We start from the raw sequence: 21,203 nt of genomic DNA on the forward strand, positions 1-21,203 counted from the left end.
TACAGATACAAATACAGATACAGATACATTTACAGATGCGGATACAGATACAAATACAGATGCGGATACAGATACAGATACAAATACAGATACATTTACAGATGCGGATACAGATACAAATACAAATACAGATACAGATGCGAATGCGAATGCGGATAAGGAACCGAAGGGCTAATTATGATTTCTCCAACTGACAGCGGTCAAAACAGCCTTGGGAGGTTATTATCGAGGGGTGGCATATCCGGTTCGCTTTACCAACCCCCCCAACCCCAATTAAGAGCATGAAACCTTTTCTTTTCTTTTCTTTCATTTGGCTGTCCAAACGTCTATCTGTGCGTAACGCAACGTAATTACACAACATTCTTAGTTTGGGCATTTGGCCACTGGCTATTTGCCCATTGGTTTTACGAGCGTGCTGCACTTTTGCGGCCATCATCAAGGATCAGCATCCAGGACATTCTCGGCATCAGGACATCAGGACATCAGAGCATCAGAGCATCATCAGCAACCCCGAAACGAATAACTATCCCACAATAACCGAACCGAACGGCCGACTAACCGAAGCTGTAACTGTAACTGAAACTGAAACTGAAACTGTTTGCTGAAGGCTGTGCCACCTGTCCGCCCAGCGATTGTGTGGGTATACACTGCAAGAAATTGCAGCACAAATGTGCATAATTTCTAGTGTCTTGTAATTATGTCCATGGATCAGTCAGTACAACATTTGTGCCAAAAAAAATGCAGTTTTGTTACTATCAATACATTGTAAAATCAAATAAGTTAAGTCATTGCTGAACTTTTGTTTTGTGTGCATTCCGAGTCCCAGGAATGTTATAAGCAGCTTGCGTGCAAAAACATTTAAGAAACATTCCCAACCCCGTGGAGGACATGTCTCACATCCTGGCGAAAGCACTCTCTGTCTTTATGTGACGACGCAGAATGATACGAAAACGTTTCGTCATAAACTTCAATAATCGTAAATATAGATTTCTCCATTTCCCCTCCCCCCCCCCGCCATCCACGTGGGTTGAAATTAATAGTTTTAGGCTTTCGTCCCCAGCATCATCGCATCGCATCGCATTTCATTTTCCCGTTGCCTGGTCAGTTATATGGTTATATGGTTATATGGCCACCCCCTTGACCGCCTCTACCCCGCCAATTTCGTTGACCCCGCGACCCCCGTTCATATCCACTCTATTGGCCGCTTGTGTGTAATGCACATTTATGTCGACGGACAGTGGCTAACAGCTTTATCGTTTCGTCAATGTCATAAATTCTGATCTAGTAGCCGAAATTGAACTTAATGCGACATAGACACAGCAGACGCAAGGACATGCTTGGATATGTGGAAGAAGAAGTCGCCTAACAAGATGCTGTTTCTGAAGTACAGTTGTGCTCGAACGGGAAAAGGTGGAATATCCCTTAGTATATAAAGTAATATTACAAATTCTAAACAAAACCCCTTTTTTAAGACTCCAGATCCATAGAAGATTTGCAGCAAACGATAGAAGAACTCGCCTAACAAGATGCTGTTTCTGAAGTACAGTTGTGCTTGAATGGGAAAAGGTGGCAATACTCAAAAGTATACACTATATATAAAATAATATAACAAATTCTGATCAAAAACACCTAATTTGAGATGCATAGAAGACTTGCAACAAACGAAGGAAGAAGTCTCGTAACAAGATGCTATTTCTGAAGTACAGTTGTGCTTGAAAGGGAAAAGGTGGCAATTATATATCCCTCAATATATAAAATAATATGACAAATTCTAAACAAAACCCCTAATTTGTGACTCCAGTTCCATAGAAGATTTGCAGCAAACGATACCAAGTTCTACTTAGTGTCCTTGCCAATAATTACCAATGATATATGTGCAGACACATCGATAGTCGCGTCTGGATAAATTGTAATGACCCGCTGCGAAACTGCCCACTGGGGTTTACCAATCGAAAATGGGGGTTTCAACTGGTCTCTGGATTCCGATTGCGATTCAGATTCAGATCCTGGTTTGGGCTTATTATTTATGTGGCAATTAGCGGTGCATGCTTTTAGGCCAAAGGCGAACGATTTTAATGACCATTTGAAGCGCATTTCGTTGTTGGCACTTTATTTTTATTTATTTACGTACGACTGCGAATCGGCTTTGTGTTTTTCGGTTTCTCCTTTGCTTTTTGGGTGTTGGTAGTGAGGGGGTTAGGAAATTTCTTATCAAGATGTTCGGTCGCCAGTTCTAATTGATAGGGCGGGCACGCCCACCACCGCCTCCGCCACCCAAGCGGTTCGATATATAGTCGCGTGTTCATAATTTGAGCGAAAGTGGAGCGGGCATTTCTAAGGGCTAGAACAGCAAAACACCAAAATGCCACGGTAAAATCCACAAACACATTGTGTGCTAAATTACTAAATCAAAGGGTGGTTCGACCTGGGATTTTGAATGGTCGTGGGTCAGTTTTACCAGCGATTTGCACAATTTCTTGGTAGTCGTTCGTTTCTATTGCTGGTTGCTGTCGCGTTGGCGTGTCGATCGCTCATAATTCGCTTTTGGCCAAAACGCGACATGCAAGCAAACAAAATCGAAAATTCAGCACGAACATTATCGATAAAATTGCCATTAAAGCACCGCCCGACGAACCTTATCGATAGTTTGCATCGCTCTCTGTCGGAACGGCATGGAACGGAAGTCGATTTGGATGATGAATGAAGCCGAAGCCCGATGAAAAGGGGCAGATAACCCCGGGCCAACTTTATACCCCATCCAATCTGCAATCTCCAATCGACTCGACAAGGGTTAACCCAAATGCGAGGGGGCGGGAAACCCCCCTTTTTTTGTGGGGTAAACAGCGAAACAGAAGCGAAACAAGCACTTAAAAACAAAGAATATGCTTTGACTGCACTATAAATCAGATTAATAGATTAGAAGTTATCCAACTTACGGCGATATTTATTTGCGAATGTTACTTTCGGTGTAAAAACTTATTCTTCAATCATGTTTCAGCTTTGTGTATAAAGAACTCCAAAATGCATTACTTTTTTTTTATTGATTTGCGACTTTTTTTGTTTATAATATGCTGATCGTGAGCTTTGGCTTTGGATTAGAGTGGCTCAAAACGGAACTTGTAATAAAAATAAATAAATAAAATATTATCTGTGATCAATATAGCGAGTGATTTATTCAATTACCAAGCTTGCTTTAATCTTTCACTTTTCAACTTGCCCTCTTTTCACTCTCAATTCACAATCACACACACAGAGTTCCATCCATTGCAAATAATACAATTAAATAAATTTACGTGCGTCACGCAATCTGCATGCATAACTTGGTCATAGAAGGAACCACTTCTCTCGCCACCAGTCACCCACCAGCCACCCACAAGCCACCCAGAAGCCACCCAAAAACCACCCAAAAACCACCCAATCACCACCCCCTGCCCAACACTCAAGGACGGGGGCAGCGCCTGAAAGTATTCAAGAATTCATAAAACTCCAAGCCAGCGACTGTAAAGAAATCAAATGAGTTCGACTGGAATGGAATGGAATGGCTTGGCTGGGGGTTTTGCATAAGCTCCAGAAGTCGGTTCAATCATGCAAAGTGGCGACCAACTAAAAAAAAATAAATAAAGCGGAAAAGCCAAAGGAAAATAGAGGAAAATCGCGGGGGGTAAGTTTTTGGAGGCATATATACATACATAAACCTACTATATACATAGATATGGCGAGAGCATGACGAAAATATTGCCGGCAAATGAAGTCATTTGCATGCATGACAATTGTTATTGCATATTTTTTGGCGCACGCGCTAATATCGAAATTGACAAAATGCCCCAAAATCCAAAAAACCCCCTCATCAATTGAACTACCCTTTTTTTTTTTTTTTGCTGCCCTTGTCGACAAAGAAATTTATGCGCCATAAAAAACTATAAACGTCTATAAAAATACAAAAAAAAAAGGGAAAAAAAAATGAACTGACAGCAAAGCAATAAAAATGAATTGGCGACAACTCCGGATATATGAGAATATGCTATCTTTATTAAGACGGAAATCGTCGCAAAGAGCGAGAGATTTAACAGCATTTTGCGGCTTGTCTGGGTGTTTTTTGTTCGCATATTTATTTTTCGAGGGGTGAAGAAGGGTCCTTGAATCGGAAAGGGTTTAATATACGGCAATCTGCTCCAAATTGATCTCATATTCCATATTCCATAGATGAAGTCATCTCTATGCTGGGGCTTATGTTCTGGAATGTTAGATAGAAACTACTGCTATCAAGATTATATAGCAAAGGTAGTAGTAACTATTGAATTATTCGACTGCCATGCAAGAGGGCAATGAAGTTGAAGGTAGAAAGCGAGTTCGTTTTAGGGGTACAACGCATATTAAAACAACACGCCCAAAAGGTGCAGTCGATGTCAGTTGGCTTTTGGCTTTGACATTTGATGAATTACACGCATAGTAGCACAAACAACAACTGGAATCAACTACACGTCTAATTAGACTGGGGACACCATTTTATTGCACACTCACTTAGAGTTCGAAGGTCGTGGATGCGGCTGCGGGGGCGGGGTGTGTGTGCCTTTCGAGGTGTGTCCCGGCGATTTTTCACACCACTTGCGTTTGGCTGTTGTTGCCGCTGCTTCTAATTAATTAATTAGCTTGATGACAAAACAAACGCGCTGCTGATGAGCTAAACAAGAACAACAAAAAAATAGAAAAGGAACATACGTAATGGAATTGGAAAATGTAAATTGAAGTGCTGCTGCCTGCTGCAGAATAAAACAGTCATATTATTGATGTTAATATTTTCTTAAATATGCAAAGCATAAAAATCAATAACTTGGCCCCCGTCTTCGAATCGCTAGAGCAGGATAACCCTCAAGGCCGTTTATCATTTGCGGCTCATAACTTTGTGCAATATGCAGAAGGCGACAAAGTCCGCCACCCACCACCCACCAAACACCACCCACCACCTCCCCACCCCCCCGGGAAATATCAGGGCCCCCCGTGGCGAGGGCGGCATGTGAAAATGCAAAGCTGTCAATGAGTTATGTGTGGCGCTATCATAAAATTTGACAGGCCCTCTTCTCAACACAAAAACCCCCACCAATTGGCAGCCTCATCGAATCGCTTTCGCTGGCAGTATGCAAATATTTCCCGGCGGAAACGGATGCTCACATTTAAGAAGGCCGATGGAAAGGATTGCCGCCCTTCTCCCAGTGTCTGCGTTTATTGTTTACACGTTGAGGAATATAAACCTAAAAAGTAGATTTTTAGGAATATTTCCAGTGCGAGAATTGCAGCCGAAAATATTTTTTTCACTTATCTTCAAATTTTTGATGATGATTTTTGCCAAAAATCGGTTTTCTGTTATTTTGCGACTATAAGTTTCAGTATTTTGATAAGAACATTTGAAATAATGGTCCGAATATGGAATGGCATACCTCGTTGAGCTCGTAATCAAATTTCCTATCAAACTGTGTTTTCAGAAAAAAAAAAAAAATTTATTTTCCATTTTCTTCCAATTTTTGATTAATTTTTGCCGAAAATCGTTCTTTTCTTATTTTGCGCCTATAAATATCAGTATTTTGATCATAACATTTGAAATATTGGTCCGAATATGGAATGGCATACCTCGTTGAGCTCGTAATTAAATTTCCTATCGAACTATGTTTTCAGAAAAAAAATTAAATTATTTTCACTTTTCTTCCAATTTTTGGTAATGATTTTTGCCGAAAATCGGTTTTCTGTTATTTTGCGCCTATAAATATCAGTATTTTGATCAGAACATTTCAAATATTGGTTCGAATATGGAATGGCATACCTCGTTGAACTCGTAATTAAATTTCCTATCGAACTGTGTTTCAGAAAAAAAATTAAATTATTTTCACTTTTCTTCCAATTTTTGATGATGATGTTTTGCCAATAACCGCTTTTCTGTTATTTTGCGGCTATAAATATCAGTATTTTGATCATAACTTTCGAAATATTGGTCCCAATATGGAATGGCATACCTCGTTGAGCTCGTAATTAAATTTCCTATCGAACTGTGTTTTCAAAAAAAAAGAAATATTTTTTTCACTTTTCTTCCAATTTTTGATGATGATTTTTGCCGAAAATCGGTTTTCTGTTATTTTGCGCCTATAAATATCAGTATTTTGATCAGAACATTTCAAATATTGGTTCGAATATGGAATGGCATACCTCGTTGAACTCGTAATTAAATTTCCTATCAAACTGTGTTTTCAGAAAAAAAATTAAATTATTTTCACTTTTCTTCCAATTTTTGATGATGATTTTTGCCGAAAATCGGTTTTCTGTTATTTTGCGACTATAAATATCAGTATTTTGATCAGAACATTTCAAATATTGGTCCGAATATGGAATGGAATACCTCGTTGAACTCGTAATTAAATTTCCTATCGAACTGTGTTTCAGAAAAAAAATTAAATTATTTTCACTTTTCTTCCAATTTTTGATGATGATGTTTTGCCAATAACCGCTTTTCTGTTATTTTGCGGCTATAAATATCAGTATTTTGATCATAACTTTCGAAATATTGGTCCCAATATGGAATGGCATACCTCGTTGAGCTCGTAATTAAATTTCCTATCGAACTGTGTTTTCAAAAAAAAAGAAATATTTTTTTCACTTTTCTTCCAATTTTTGATGATGATTTTTGCCGAAAATCGGTTTTCTGTTATTTTGCGACTATAAGTTTCAGTATTTTGATAAGAACATTTGAAATAATGGTCCGAATATGGAATGGCATACCTCGTTGAGCTCGTAATCAAATTTCCTATCAAACTGTGTTTTCAGAAAAAAAAAAAATTTGTTTTCCATTTTCTTCCAATTTTTGATTAATTTTTGCCGAAAATCGTTCTTTTCTTATTTTGCGCCTATAAATATCAGTATTTTGATCATAACATTTGAAATATTGGTCCGAATATGGAATGGCATACCTCGTTGAGCTCGTAATTAAATTTCCTATCGAACTATGTTTTCAGAAAAAAAATTAAATTATTTTCACTTTTCTTCCAATTTTTGATGATGATTTTTGCCGAAAATCGGTTTTCTGTTATTTTGCGCCTATAAATATCAGTATTTTGATCAGAACATTTCAAATATTGGTTCGAATATGGAATGGCATACCTCGTTGAACTCGTAATTAAATTTCCTATCAAACTGTGTTTTCAGAAAAAAAATTAAATTATTTTCACTTTTCTTCCAATTTTTGATGATGATTTTTGCCGAAAATCGGTTTTCTGTTATTTTGCGACTATAAATATCAGTATTTTGATCAGAACATTTCAAATATTGGTTCGAATATGGAATGGCATACCTCGTTGAACTCGTAATTAAATTTCCTATCAAACTGTGTTTTCAGAAAAAAAATTAAATTATTTTCACTTTTCTTCCAATTTTTGATGATGATTTTTGCCGAAAATCGGTTTTCTGTTATTTTGCGACTATAAATATCAGTATTTTGATCAGAACATTTCAAATATTGGTTCGAATATGGAATGGCATACCTCGTTGAGCTCGTAATTAAACTTCCTACCGAACTGTGTTTTCAGAAAAAAAATTAAATTATTTTCACTTTTCTTCCAATTTTTGGTAATGATTTTTACCGAAAATCGTTTTTCTGTTATTTTGCGACTATAAATATCAGTATTTTGATCATAACTTTCGAAATATTGGTCCCAATATGGAATGGAATACCTCGTTGAACTCGTAATTAAATTTCCTATCGAACTGTGTTTTTAAAAAAAAAAAAATAAATTATTTTCACTTTTCTTCCAATTTTTGATGCATTATTGCCAATAACCGCTTTTCTATTATTTTGCGACTATAAATATCAGTATTTTGATCATAACTTTCGAAATATTGGTCCGAATATGGAATGGCATACCTCGTTGAGCTCGTAATTAAATTTCCTACCGAACTGTGTTTTCAAAAAAAAAAAAATATTATTTTCACTTTTCTTCCAATTTTTGATGATGGTTTTTGCGTAAAACGGTTTTCTGTTATTTTGCGGCTATAAATATCAGTATTTTGATAAGAACATTTGAAATAATGGTCCGAATATGGAATGGCATACCTCGTTGAGCTCGTCATTAAAAGAATTGCAACAAGTTCCTCGACCCTTTTTCCGTGAAAACTCATTTGATTTTCCTCCTCACTGAATATACAATAAAATCTAATGCAGTGTGATGTGTGTGGCGTCTGTGTGCATAACTCTGTCAATTGTTTGTGTGTGCATTTGCCTGTGCAATTTTCAACCATTTTCAACAATTTTCGCACTTATTTTTGAGTATTATCGAAAAAGTTTTCCCATCATCGAAGCGTAAGCGGCAATTGGCCAAAGCAGGCACGTCCTGGCCACCACATACACGTTTTACGTGTCCAATTGTAAATGGGAATATTCATTATGAAACTCCTCATATGTACATATATCTGTATCTCTATCTGTACATCTGTATCTGTATCTGTATCTGTGGCTGTACATCTGTGCAAAAGTTTATTGGCAATTTTTGGCTATTTTGTGAAGTGTTCTGCAAGCGCTGCAACGTACGTGTTCGTATAAATAGTTATTTTGTGTTGATATGTGTTATGTGGCATTGGTTATTAAAAGTGAAGCCAGCACTCAATTTCAAGACTCAAAACGCTTAGGGAACGAGTATTTCAACTTTGTTTTATGCATAACAATGCATCAAGTGTTGTGGAAAATCTGTTCATCACTTTTAAGGCTCATTATTCTAGTTCAAAAAAAGGTATAACTAATTTTCTTATTTCCATTTTTGTATTTATTTAATTTCTTGGGTGTTTACTTGTTTCATAAATTATGCCATCGATACTCAAAGTAGAGTAATTCAAATTGGCCCCACAGATTTCCGGATTTAAATAATCAGTTCTGGTGTACCCCGCCCCCAACCCGCAAATTTCCAACCCACCAACCCACCATCAACCACCCACCTGCCATCCGCCCAATCACTCAGCCAACTGTTCATTTTACAGCTTCCCCCTTTTTGTACTTTCTCTATATTTTTAGCTGTCCGGAGTCGGTTTAACGCTTAAATTGGCCCAAAAAACACTAAGGATCAGCGGCGAATAACCCAATCCACCACCGAACTACCTATGAAAATATTTTAAACATTTTCATTTTCCCCCTGCATTCGTGACAGCCGCAAACTGAGTATGAAAATGGTAGGGAAATTATCAGGAAAAAAATATTCATTTCGCTTTTCCTTTTTTTTATGCTTTTTTTCTGATCATTTTTGCGCTGCTGCTTCTTCGTTTGTTAATTTATGAAAAAACGCTTGAGGCCGCTTGATGGGCAAGGGTGGGGGGTGGCCGTTTTTTGGGAGGGGGGAGTCGCAAGGTGAGGCCAAGTGTCGCCCGGTGGGCGGGGGAAAAGTGGGTGGTGAAGGTGCGAGACACGACTTTCGGTGGTGGAACGAGGAAAACTTCAAACTTCAAACGAGATAAATACAATTTCCATTAGGCCTCGCGGAAAATCCCCTGGAACCACATTCATACTTTTCCTTATCCATATAAATGCACAGCAAAAATTTCATTTTATCGATATGTGTAACAGTATTTTATATATTTAAAATGATTATTATACATCTACTAATAGATATTGTAGTACTTGTGTTAGTAAGGAGACACTTGTCAAACCAATTATTATTTTATTAAAGACGTATGAAGTAATAAATGATAAATATGTAATAAATGATGATATAAAGTAGCCAGCAATATACGATCAGAACTACTGCCGCTTTTATCGCAGTGTATGCATGCAAAACTTAAGCATCGTCAGATATTTCACAGCTCACTCCACTTGAGGTTTTTTCCTATTGATTTTAGGGCTTTTTCACAGTTTTTTCCCCGAAATTTTCCCATTTTTACCCCCACCCCCCACAATTTTTATATCAGGCAAACCCCGTAAGCCACAACCCCCAATTTTTCGTCCTTCTTCGGTCTGTTTTACGTTAATTTTTTAATTGTAAATATTGCCTAGGGTCGAATTTTTCATCTGGGCCCGCAGTTGTCCCTGTTTTCTTTTACCGCCCTCCAACCCAAAATAAAAAATGAAAATAAAAAAAAAAACCTCTCTTCAATCTGCCTCAAGGTTCATAATTTTTCACCCCCTCGACCCACGATGTTTACATAATTTGTACGTTACAACGCGCACACGAAACGAACTCACTTTTTGGGCTACTTTCTACCGAATTTTTTAATAGATTTCTGCGGTGGGAAATGTGCGCAGTTGTTGTTTGATAATAAGTATGTTGCATAGTAGGCGTGGCATGTTCAATTATTTGCCATTTGCTGTAAGGGAAAACAAGACTACAAATGACCAGCTTACGGATTTTTCTCGATTATTTTTATGTTGATTGCCATTTTGATTGCCCGCCATCTAATTGCAAACTATTGGCGAATCAACACACACCACACACACAGTGCGTCTAATAATGCCAATAAAGTAGGGTTATGCAGCGCTATACATTTTTGGGGCCTTGGGGTATTAGAAATTATGACAGCGCAGGGCAATTTGCGCCTTGGCCGTAAATCCTGGAATTTATATAGAGACACAAAGACACATAGACGAAAGTAAGTTTTTGCCTGTTTGGCAAGTGTATTTTTGTTTAACAAATAGTGCCGTATAGGAATTGCAGACATGGTCGAATGGAATGGAATGGAATGCCTTGGTGGAGCAGCTCTTCGATTTACGCCCGTTTCTGGCTGGGGTCAAGCTTCTTCTGAAATATATAGCAACATTATCATGGGAAGAACAACACAAACTATATATTGACAACTCACCCATATTCCTTGATGATCAATGGCAATGCCAAGTAGCAGTGCTTTTCCGCGAATTTTTGTCTGCATTTTTAGATATTTTAACTGCGAATTTAGGTCCTACGTCTTCTTGTGTGCATCATAGTTTTTGGCGTGTTTTTATTTAGTTAATTGCTAGCTAAAATTTAGATGATTAACATCATGCATACACACCAACCCACAGCTTTTGCATATGTACTTACTTACACCACCCTTTTTTCTGTGCCTTTTACGTGATTCGAGTAATAGTTCCTTCCAACTTGTAAGCTTTTGCCATTTACATATATCAGATTCAGCAGCATATAGCGATTTCGTATTTTTAAAGTGTTTTCAAATGGTATTCTTAAATATATTTTGTGTTTTAGAAAATGCTTTTGATTTTATAGCATTTTAGAAAATGGTTTTGATTTTATAGCATTTTAGAAAATGGTTTTGATTTTATAGCGCTCCACTATACTTGACACTTTATGCTTAAGCCTAATAAAAACTCAATAAACAAAACAATAAAAACTCAAAAACAAAATACTGAATTGAACAGAAATAAAAAGTTAACCAAAAATGGGCCGAAAATATTTGAATGCTTATTTATTTTGGAATTTTTTACTTGTTACCTCTACGAGATCTGTGTGTTGACTGAATTCTGCTGCGGCCGATGAGCTTAGGTGGAAATTTGAAAGTGACAGTACAAAGCATGGATAGCTCGATCAGAAATATTTGCTTTTATGAATGCCAACTAGATTTCATTTTTTGTTTTATTAAACCCTAAGTCACGATTTAATATTAAAAATTGAAATATTAAAATTAAATTAAATTAAAATATTATTAATCATTGCCAATTTAGAGTTAAAAGATAATCACTTCAAATATGTATAATTCTGAATATTATAAGAAACTTATTATACCCGTTACTCGTAGAGTAAAAGGGTATACTAGATTCGTTGAAAATTATGTAACAGGCAGAAGGAAGCGTTTCCGACCATATAAAGTATATATATTCTTGATCAGGATCAATAGCCGAGTCGATCTGGCCATGTCCGCCTGTCCGTCCTTCTGTCCGTCCGTCTGTCCGTATGTCCGTCCGTCTGTCCGTCCGTCTGTCTGTCCGTCCGTATGAACGTCGAGATCTCAGGAACTACAAAAGCTAGAAAGTTGAGATTAAGCATACAGACTCCAGAGACATAGAAGCAGCGTAAGTTTGTCGATTCATGTTTATTATTATTTTTCGTCCTTCTTCGGTCTGTTTTACGTTAATTTTTTAATTGTAAATATTGCCTAGGGTCGAATTTTTCATCTGGGCCCGCGGTTGTCCCTGTTTTCTTTTACCGCCCTCCAACCCAAAATAAAAAATGAAAATAAAAAAAAAAACCTCTCTTCAATCTGCCTCAAGGTTCATAATTTTTCACCCCCTCGACCCACGATGTTTACATAATTTGTACGTTACAACGCGCACACGAAACGAAAACTAACTTTTTGGGCTACTTTCTACCGAATTTTTTAATAGATTTCTGCGGTGGGAAATGTGCGCAGTTGTTGTTTGATAATAAGTATGTTGCATAGTAGGCGTGGCATGTTCAATTATTTGCCATTTGCCATTTGCTGTAAGGGAAGACAAGACTCTCCAAATTACCAGCTTACGGATTTTTCTCGATTATTTTAATGTTGATTGCCATTTTTATTGCCCGCCATCTAATTGCAAACTATTGGCGAACCAACACACACCACACACAGTGCGTCTAATAATGCCAATAAAGTAGGGTTATGCAGCGCTATACATTTTTGGGGCCTTGGGGTATTAGAAATTATGACAGCGCAGGGCAATTTGCGCCTTGGCCGTAAATCCTGGAATTTATATAGAGACACAAAGACACATAGACGAAAGTAAGTTTTTGCCTGTTTGGCAAGTGTATTTTTGTTTAACAAATAGTGCCGTATAGGAATTGCAGACATGGTCGAATGGAATGGAATGGAATGCCTTGGTGGAGCAGCTCTTCGATTTACGCCCGTTTCTGGCTGGGGTCAAGCTTCTTCTGAAATATATAGCAACATTATCATGGGAAGAACAACACAAACTATATATTGACAACTCACCCATATTCCTTGATGATCAATGGCAATGCCAAGTAGCAGTGCTTTTCCGCGAATTTTTGTCTGCATTTTTAGATATTTTAACTGCGAATTTAGGTCCTACGTCTTCTTGTGTGCATCATAGTTTTTGGCGTGTTTTTATTTAGTTAATTGCTAGCTAAAATTTAGATGATTAACATCATGCATACACACCAACCCACAGCTTTTGCATATGTACTTACTTACACCACCCTTTTTTCTGTGCCTTTTACGTGATTCGAGTAATAGTTCCTTCCAACTTGTAAGCTTTTGCCATTTACATATATCAGATTCAGCAGCATATAGCGATTTCGTATTTTTAAAGTGTTTTCAAATGGTATTCTTAAATCTATTTTGTGTTTTAGAAAATGCTTTTGATTTTATAGCATTTTAGAAAATGGTTTTGATTTTATAGCATTTTAGAAAATGGTTTTGATTTTATAACGCTCCACAATACTTGACACTTTATGCTTAAGCCTAATAAAAACTCAATAAACAAAACAATAAAAACTCAAAAACAAAATACTGAATTGAACAGAAATAAAAAGTTAACCAAAAATGGGCCGAAAATATTTGAATGCTTATTTATTTTGGAATTTTTTACTTGTTACCTCTACGAGATCTGTGTGTTGACTGAATTCTGCTGCGGCCGATGAGCTTAGGTGGAAATTTGAAAGTGACAGTACAAAGCATGGATAGTTCGATCAGAAATATTTGCTTTTATGAATGCCAACTAGATTTCATTTTTTGTTTTATAAAACCCTAAGTCACGATTTAATATTAAAAATTGAAATATTAAAATTAAATTAAATTAAAATATTATTAATCATCGCCAATTTAGAGTTAAAAGATAATCACTTCAAATATGTATAATTCTGAATATTATAAGAAACTTATTATACCCGTTACTCGTAGAGTTAAAGGATATACTAAATTCGTTGAAAATTATGTAACAGGCAGAAGGAAGCGTTTCCGACCATATAAAGTACATATATTCTTGATCAGGATCAGTAGCCGAGTCGATCTGGCCATGTCCGTCTGTCCGTCCGCCTGTCTGTCCGTCTGTCCGTCCGTCCGTATGAACGTCGAGATCTCAGGAACTACAAAAGCTAGAAAGTGAGATTAAGCATACAGACTCCAGAGACATAGAAGCAGCGCAAGTTTGTCGATTCATGTTGCCACGCCCACAAACCGCCCTAAGCTGCCACGCCCACACTTTTAAAAAATGTTTTGATATTTTTTCATTTTTGTATTAGTCATGTAAATTTCTATCAATTTGCCCACTCTAAAGCCCACAAATCGCCAAAAACTGTTGAGACTCTCCTTCGCACTTCCACTACCTGAGTAACGGGTATCGGATAGTCGGGGAACTCGACTATAGCGTTCTCTCTTGTTTTTATATTATGTCTTGCAGATATTGAAAATGTTTTTGGTTCAGTGCCCATACCGCCTCTCTCTTTTTAGTGGGCGTGGCGAGGCACACATGTGTAGGTCACGAGCCAAAAAGTGGAGGGGGAATTGGATGGCAAATGCCAAGAAAAGGAAAGGAACGAAGCGAAAGTCGCTTTTTGGCTAATGAAAAAGAAATAAAAGTGTCGAGTGCATTATTGCCAACACACACACACACACACACACACACGCAGACAGAAGGAGACGCACGCACACATATGCCTTCGCCCACGCAAACACCGAACAGAAGCACATATCATTTTCCTTGGTAATTGTTGAAACATTTTTAGTACTAGTCTGCGTGCTACGTGTCTGCGTCCTTTTTGCCACTACAACCCAACCACATTTCCCATCCCCATTTCCACCCCCCTTTTTTTCGTCACTCCACCCCCCTAATTTCGACCGCCGGCTATTATTTTGCACTTACTATAACATGCACATAAATATTTTTCCTTCGGCCTCCCAGTTTTCTGGTGTATGTGTATGTGTGTTTGTGTGGCTATTTTATTGATACTAACACAAAAACCCACGAATCCTCATAAAAGGACATGTGAGTACGGACTTTTCCTTTGGCCCGGCTTGTTTTTATTGTCGCCTTGGCGAATCTCTGTCAAAAAGCAATAATCATCAATTCTGATTCTCCTTTTTTTTTTTCATGTGTTTTGTGTTTGGTTTTCTTTCGCTTTTCGGCAAGGACATTGTCGTCTGTTGGTGGCTCGATTTGATATCAAATTGATTATTATTTATGTCGAATTGAGACCAATTGCCTCTGCCCCTTATTTTGCTAATTTGGCCATAGTTCCATAGATGGTTTGGAATACTCAAATGGGTTTCTTCAGCTCAAAGGCGAATAATTTAAATGGATAAACTATTTGTATTATCTGCGTTTGGTTGTTTGAAATTTTAATGCATCTTAGTTGGCTTTGTTAGTTGTGTGACAGCAAGTTAGTTCGTTCTGTTGAGTTTCAGGTCAGTTGTATAACTACAAGCCTGAGAGAAGGTCGTGCTATTTTCAATAGAATATATTTTATTTGAAAAATTTCAACGAAAATAAGTGAGACTTTGATATTCTATAACTTGAAAAGAAAGCAAAAATGGATGGTGGCAATCTGGATTTCTTACTTTTCTCGAATGCCCCGAATGGCGATTTCGGTAAGTTCGTCAAGTTCCAGTTTCACTACACTTTAACCAGTTCGTTCTTATGCGGTTCGGTTTCATATACATACATACTACGTGGGTCTAAATTACTTAATTTTAATTTATCGTAGGCGCTCCTTAATCAGCAACTATTAATGCTGCACTTTGCTTATTTACGAGCTCCAAATTACTACCATTGAGTGTCCTCCGCGTTTTATCTGCTTCTGCGTGGGCAGCTCCTGTTCCTCACCTGCGGTTTTTTTTTTTTTTTTTTTTTTTTTTCTCCTCACCTGGCTTTTTCAATCTTTATTCGCACTTTTTGGTTATTTATTGGGATACCAAAGGTGCGCAATGAGTCATTTGCGTGAAGCGAACTTGCATTCGTGTGTGTATTATTCGAGTTGCTTATTCAGTTGTCACATATTCAAAAGTCTACTTTGTTAAGTAGCAAAGCATATAACTTTGCTCTAATTTAAAACATTTTATTAACATCTCACAATGCCACGCAGAAGCTGCTCCTTGTCAGTGTACTCATCACCCGTCTCTGGGTTATTTTGCCCACAGTTTGTCACACTTAATTAAAGAAAATTTTAAGCACTTTAGATGTCAATTTGTGCCCACTTTCCGCAGTGGCCAATACGATGACAGTTGCCAGTTTAGACCCCCTTTTTTCCCCCCAATTTACCCCCCATTTCCCCCCCGGCATATTACCGAGCATTTTCAATTGCGTCGAAAAGAGGGAAAAATAAAAGTACGAAAAAAGAAGAAACGGTTTAATTAAGTTGAAACCCTTTCGTGCGTGCCATGGCCAGTTGGCAGTGCCATCCAGTGCCGCGAATCCATAGCCTCACCATACCGGGGACTCACTTTCCAGACCCCCGGGATCCCAAGATATTGCGATCCAAGTGGCTCAAGTGGCCAAGTCACCAGTCACCAAGCCGTCGTCCTCGTCGAGTTTCTCGTTTCTCGTTTCGTTTCAACTTGGGGCGTGTTAATTTCCAAGGTGTTTGCTATTCCAAGCTGTTTCCGTTCTAATATAAAAAATCAGCGTAATTAAAAATCAAATGATTTTTTCTTGGTCCTCAACTCAAAAGTCTTTCCTCACCCCCCTCCCTACAACTTTTTTGGTCCGACGACAGCGAAATATCTTCATTAATTTTGCTCTTTTGCGCTGTGGGACAGCGGCAAATCCTTTCGCCTCTATCCTCTATCCTTTCCAATTCCAATTCATTCAATGCTGCACAATTTTTAGCTCATTAATTGGTGTGGGCAACCCTTTTCTTTTTTTTTTTTGTTTTTTTTCTTGTGCTCTGCCCTTTTGGTTTCACCCTCGCGTTGTGAAAAATCTGGTCGAAAATGTCCTGAAAACGGAGCCAAGTGATTTATTTGTTTAATCCCTTTCATTTTCGACCGATTTCTTTTTATTTATTTTCTTATGCCCAGCCACTTGAAATGTTGCTGATTAGTGAAAGTAACAGCCGTTAAGGGGTAAGTAGCATTTCGATTCATTTCTTGGTGTTCATTAAATGGGTAACTAACACTGGCAATCTAATTCGCTGTTGCCCAATAGTTAATATGCCCACTAAAATACCTTTTGAAATTCGCAATATTCTTTCTTCACGAACAAAACTCCTAATTGATTCGTTATCGATTCGCATTGACCCTCTTCACGGCCCATCAATATGGCTAAAAGTGAAAAGAAGTTGGGAAAAAGAAGGGTAAAAAGCCAAGGAGGAAGATCGACAGACATTGAGCGACCAATGCGACTGGCAACTTGTTTAGCTGATTTTAATCCGCATTCGATACGGTAACAATTTTTACTTCATCACTCTCCCGGCAACCGAATGGCCATCTCTTCAAGCGATGAATCTCGAATCTCTGAATCTTGTGGCTTCCACACCAATCAAGCCTCCTCGAGGGACGTGAGGAGGGTGAGGAGACGAGCTTTTGACATTCGCATAACTTCCGATTTAATCCCAGCGCGTGAACGTCCTCGATCCTCATGTTCCAATCGCTTGAGTGGTTCCAGCTTTAGTTGTGCACCGAAAGAAATGTATATAATATTGCTATAATAAACCAGCACTTTGGACAGCCTTCAGCTGTTAATTCTAACTAGTTTTTTCCAGTGCACCACTACTTCTGCGCTCGCATCGCCTTTTGCTCCATCAGCTGAGTTATGTGCTTCTGTGCGTTGTCGTATTTTGTAAGCTCTTACGCGCCGGCTACCAAGTGCAGAAACCCTCCACTAACTAAACCCCCAACTAAACCGAACCAATCCAATCCGAGCCCCTTCCACTTTATGCCCTTCAGGATCTCTGATCAGATACTCAGATACTGAGATACTTGCCTCGAGATTCTTGAGAGCAGCGCAGCAGCGTCGTTGAAGCGATAAAAGATCAATTTAGTTGCGCCACAGTCGCCGCTGATTTAAATCCGATCATTGCGCGGCGATTTGATGCGAACTGAAACATGCACAAGGAATTTGCAATTATCGAACTTCAAAGGCCCTCTTCTTCCCAACACACATTTTTTTTTTTGCATTTGCTCTTTTTTTTTGTATCTTGTAGCTGCCTTCGTTTTTTACTGGTTTTTGTGCTGATCAACTTACAAATTTGATCGCTGCTTGGGAAAGCGAATAGCGATCTGTTAATTGGCATATCAATGCGAGAGTATCCGCCGGTTCGCGTTACGTGGTGTTGCCTGTGGCAAAGCGATTTAAGTTTGCAAGTGATCCTGTTTTGGGTTTGAGTTTGGGTTAAGCTAGCAGCTTGAAAAATCAAATAGCAAAGAACTACAAATTACATGCCAAAATGCACTTCAATACAAAGCACTTGGGTAAACACCAGCAGACAGAGGGGGGGGGGCGGTGGAATAAGTGGCGGGGGGTGGGGGGGAGACACACCTGTGGGCCACTGTGAAATTTTCCTATTTTCCCTGCTTTTCCTGCTTTTTCAGCTTTTCCTGCCTCCGCCACACTGACGATGTAAACCTTAAGGTATTTTGCGATAATTGCACTTTGCTGTTGTTGCTCCTGCCGCCGCTGTTTTTGCTCCTTTTCGTCCTTTTCGTCCTTGCAAGAGTAGTCCTAGTCCACCACCCACAACCACCTTCCATTTTCCGTATGTCTGTGCGCAAGATAAACAAAAGACAACTGTTCCATGTGCTCGTGTATGAGTTGTCTGGCACACGTCTTCGCCTTCCACACCCACAACACCCAGGATACCCAGGATACCCAGGATAACCAGGATAACCAGGATACCCAGGATAACCAGAATACCCAGAATACTCAGTTTCCGTATTGCTATAGTACTTTCCTACTACTTTTCAGCTATTAATAATGTGAAACTTCGAGCCTGGGGTTTCCATATCAACTTGTTTGCCCTAGCCGGTGACGACTGTACTTACTACTTAATTAATTCAAATCTTGCTAATTGCATTTTATTTGCCTTCGCTGCGCAGATTTGCAGATTTCAAGTTTTTAATTGCAAATCTCTTTTGCCATTCAAAGCATCCACGCAACCCACTAAAACACACGACCCATATTTAAACACACTAACTTTCCACTTGAGATGCATTTGATATTGGCAAGACATATGTATGTACATACCTGTGTTAATACCCTACCATTCATAACATGATGATTTACCATGTATGTATATTGCAGATGGCTTTTGCGGCTTTATCAGAAGGATAACTTTGATGGTGTACATGGGATTGGACAATGTGCTGAATAGACAGGAGACGCGTTACGATACAACACTGGTAATTGGATTGACTGCCTGTGCCATGGGTATTTTTAGCTTCTTTGTGTACTTCATAATGAAAGTGCAGAGCTGCCAGGTAAGTTTATGAAATATAAATATATATATATAAATAAATAATTTATAAAATACTAGACTCTGTTCTGCGGAACTCCTGGTGCCCTAAATCAACTGCCTGAGATCGTCGATGAAGATGAAGATGATAAAGATGAAGATAAGACGAAGGTCGATGAGCAAACTTCGACGGAGGATAGCATCTCCACAGGTTCGGATTTATCAGTTCAAGGGCGATCACCAAAGCTTGGTAAACGTGGCCGTTCTAAGAAGTCGCCAAAAGGAAAGCACCGCAATAAAGAACTAATTAATCATTTTATGCAAGCTGCCGATGTGGGACATTGCCTATTTAACTATAACGATCGCAAGAAATCTCCTGAACGACAACCCAGGGTCCAGGTGGGAATCAGAAAGATCATTACTATCTATGGCAGAAAACAAGGCTATCTCTACTTCACAGCTACAGAGGCACTCCAAGTGCCAGCCCTAAATAAGGTGATGTATCCACGTCCAAAGGGTGCTAAGAAAAGTCCTCAAACTAAAAAGCTCTGCGATGCTGGAGTGGATCTCAACCCCCCATCCCCGAATATTTGATGTTAATTATATTTTTAATATTTCAAATACTTTTATATATCTACACATCATACGTCGATCAATGTGATATGCAAAGCATATCCATCGACTAGACACAATGCAAATTCGTCGTCGTGAAATCATTTGTATCAGCTTTTAGAGAACACTCGCTTCGTTTTAAATTATTTGTGTGCATTTCTTTCGAACTAAGCGTGCTGCTGCCATATTGTATGAATACAACAAACATGTTACAATGAAATCGTGTGCCTTTGTAGTTCTTTTCCTTTGGGAGGGAATCGCCATTATCAATAGTTACTAACTATCATAGGTGTTTGAAGATAACCCTTTAAATGGCTTTCTTATAGGTTGGGCATGTTTAAAATGGAGCCTACAAACGAGTGTGATCCCAAAAGCAGTTACCAATCGTTACTAACTACTATAGGTGTTTGAAGATTATCCTTTAAATGGCATTACAGGGTTAAGCATGTTTAAAATGGAGCCTACAAACGAGTGTGATCCCAAAAGCAGCGCCAAGGACACGTTCCAGCCATCATCATGTTCAAATGTTCAATGGCCGCTCAATAGACTCCGCTCGTTTCCGCTGTTGTAATTTGCTGGCCCTGCCAGCTGTCGCTGCGGTTGGCCGCCTAATGGTCGTCAAAGGGGGGGAGGGGCGAAATGTGGGGGGTCGAAGGACCTCCATTTCAGCAAACCCCCCCCCTTGAAACCACATTCATATGGCGCAGACACCCCGCCATATAGAGAGATACATCCCCATGGCCAGGACGCCTTTGGATTTCATTAAAGGCAAATTTATGCCTTTACTTGAATGTCAAATATTGCAAATGTCAAACGATGAGGCGGCGAGTGAGGGGGCGTGGGGATACGGGATAAAACACTGTCAGAAAAATGTGTAAAATTCCAACAGCACTTTCAGAAGTTTTCACTGCAATGCCAGCAATATTTATTTGGTAAGTCATTAGTATTTGTTTTATGCATGTGTTTGAATTTGTATTTTAAACTAAACAATTTTCACTAGATTTTCTCACAGTGCACGGCATGGCATGGCATCGAGTCCCGTTAGACAATAGTGTCCTTCCTTGGGGGTAATGTGCAGGAGAGGTGGCCCATCGACGAACCCAGCTTCTGTTGGTTTTTATGCGTTGTTCGTTTTGTAATTAAGCGACGCACTTGGTTGGATTTGGATTTGGATTTGGGTTGGGGGGAATGGGAATGGGAATTGGATGTGGAGCGGATGTGAGATGTGCTTTAAATGGAATGGGTGGTTATATA

The 21,203-nt window shown here is 38.7% G+C and overlaps 1 protein-coding gene and 2 long non-coding RNA genes across 12 annotated transcripts; 1 reads left to right on the top strand and 2 right to left on the bottom strand.

The window, feature by feature from the left end:
- Positions 1-10,609: 10,609 nt before the first annotated feature.
- On the bottom strand, positions 10,610-11,462 carry LOC120456124. 4 transcript variants are annotated; one of them, XR_005616810.1, is made up of 4 exons: positions 11,445-11,462; positions 11,037-11,175; positions 10,819-10,972; positions 10,610-10,757 (listed from the first exon to the last, which is right to left on the bottom strand). It is a non-coding gene; the product is annotated as an uncharacterized LOC120456124 (long non-coding RNA). The 4 variants fall into 4 exon arrangements; XR_005616812.2 differs by lacking the exon at positions 11,445-11,462 and having other exon boundaries at positions 11,041-11,404; XR_005616811.2 differs by lacking the exon at positions 11,445-11,462 and having other exon boundaries at positions 10,610-10,754; positions 11,037-11,402.
- Positions 11,463-12,712: 1,250 nt separating this feature from the next.
- On the bottom strand, positions 12,713-15,827 carry LOC120457059. Of its 6 annotated transcripts, none has more exons than XR_005616903.1 (4): positions 15,813-15,827; positions 13,140-13,285; positions 12,922-13,075; positions 12,713-12,860 (listed from the first exon to the last, which is right to left on the bottom strand). It is a non-coding gene; the product is annotated as an uncharacterized LOC120457059 (long non-coding RNA). The 6 variants fall into 6 exon arrangements; XR_005616902.1 differs by lacking the exon at positions 15,813-15,827 and adding an exon at positions 13,548-13,580; XR_005616901.1 differs by lacking the exon at positions 15,813-15,827 and adding an exon at positions 13,548-13,565 and having other exon boundaries at positions 13,140-13,278.
- Positions 15,354-20,169, top strand: LOC120457058. Of its 2 annotated transcripts, XM_039644235.1 has the most exons (4): positions 15,355-15,537; positions 19,187-19,362; positions 19,419-19,736; positions 19,798-20,169. In XM_039644235.1, exons 1-4 carry the CDS (start codon positions 15,480-15,482, stop codon positions 19,825-19,827), a joined length of 582 nt encoding a protein of 193 aa, XP_039500169.1. In that variant the 5' UTR covers positions 15,355-15,479; the 3' UTR covers positions 19,828-20,169. The 2 variants fall into 2 exon arrangements, with proteins under 2 accessions (XP_039500168.1, XP_039500169.1); XM_039644234.1 differs by having other exon boundaries at positions 15,354-15,537; positions 19,419-20,169.
- Positions 20,170-21,203: the final 1,034 nt, after the last annotated feature.

This window comes from Drosophila santomea, chromosome X, assembly GCF_016746245.2.
Source record: "Drosophila santomea strain STO CAGO 1482 chromosome X, Prin_Dsan_1.1, whole genome shotgun sequence".
NCBI lineage: Eukaryota > Metazoa > Arthropoda > Insecta > Diptera > Drosophilidae > Drosophila > Drosophila santomea.

Excerpts from the sequence above, each read along its gene's own strand:
- LOC120457058 (XM_039644234.1), top strand. The coding sequence starts at position 15,480 with ATGGATGGTGGCAATCTGGATTTCTTACTTTTCTCGAATGCCCCGAAT. Across the intron at positions 15,538-19,186 it reads TGCCCCGAATGGCGATTTCG|ATGGCTTTTGCGGCTTTATC; the intron begins GTAAGTTCGTCA and ends TGTATATTGCAG. Across the intron at positions 19,363-19,418 it reads TGAAAGTGCAGAGCTGCCAG|ACTCTGTTCTGCGGAACTCC; the intron begins GTAAGTTTATGA and ends ATAAAATACTAG.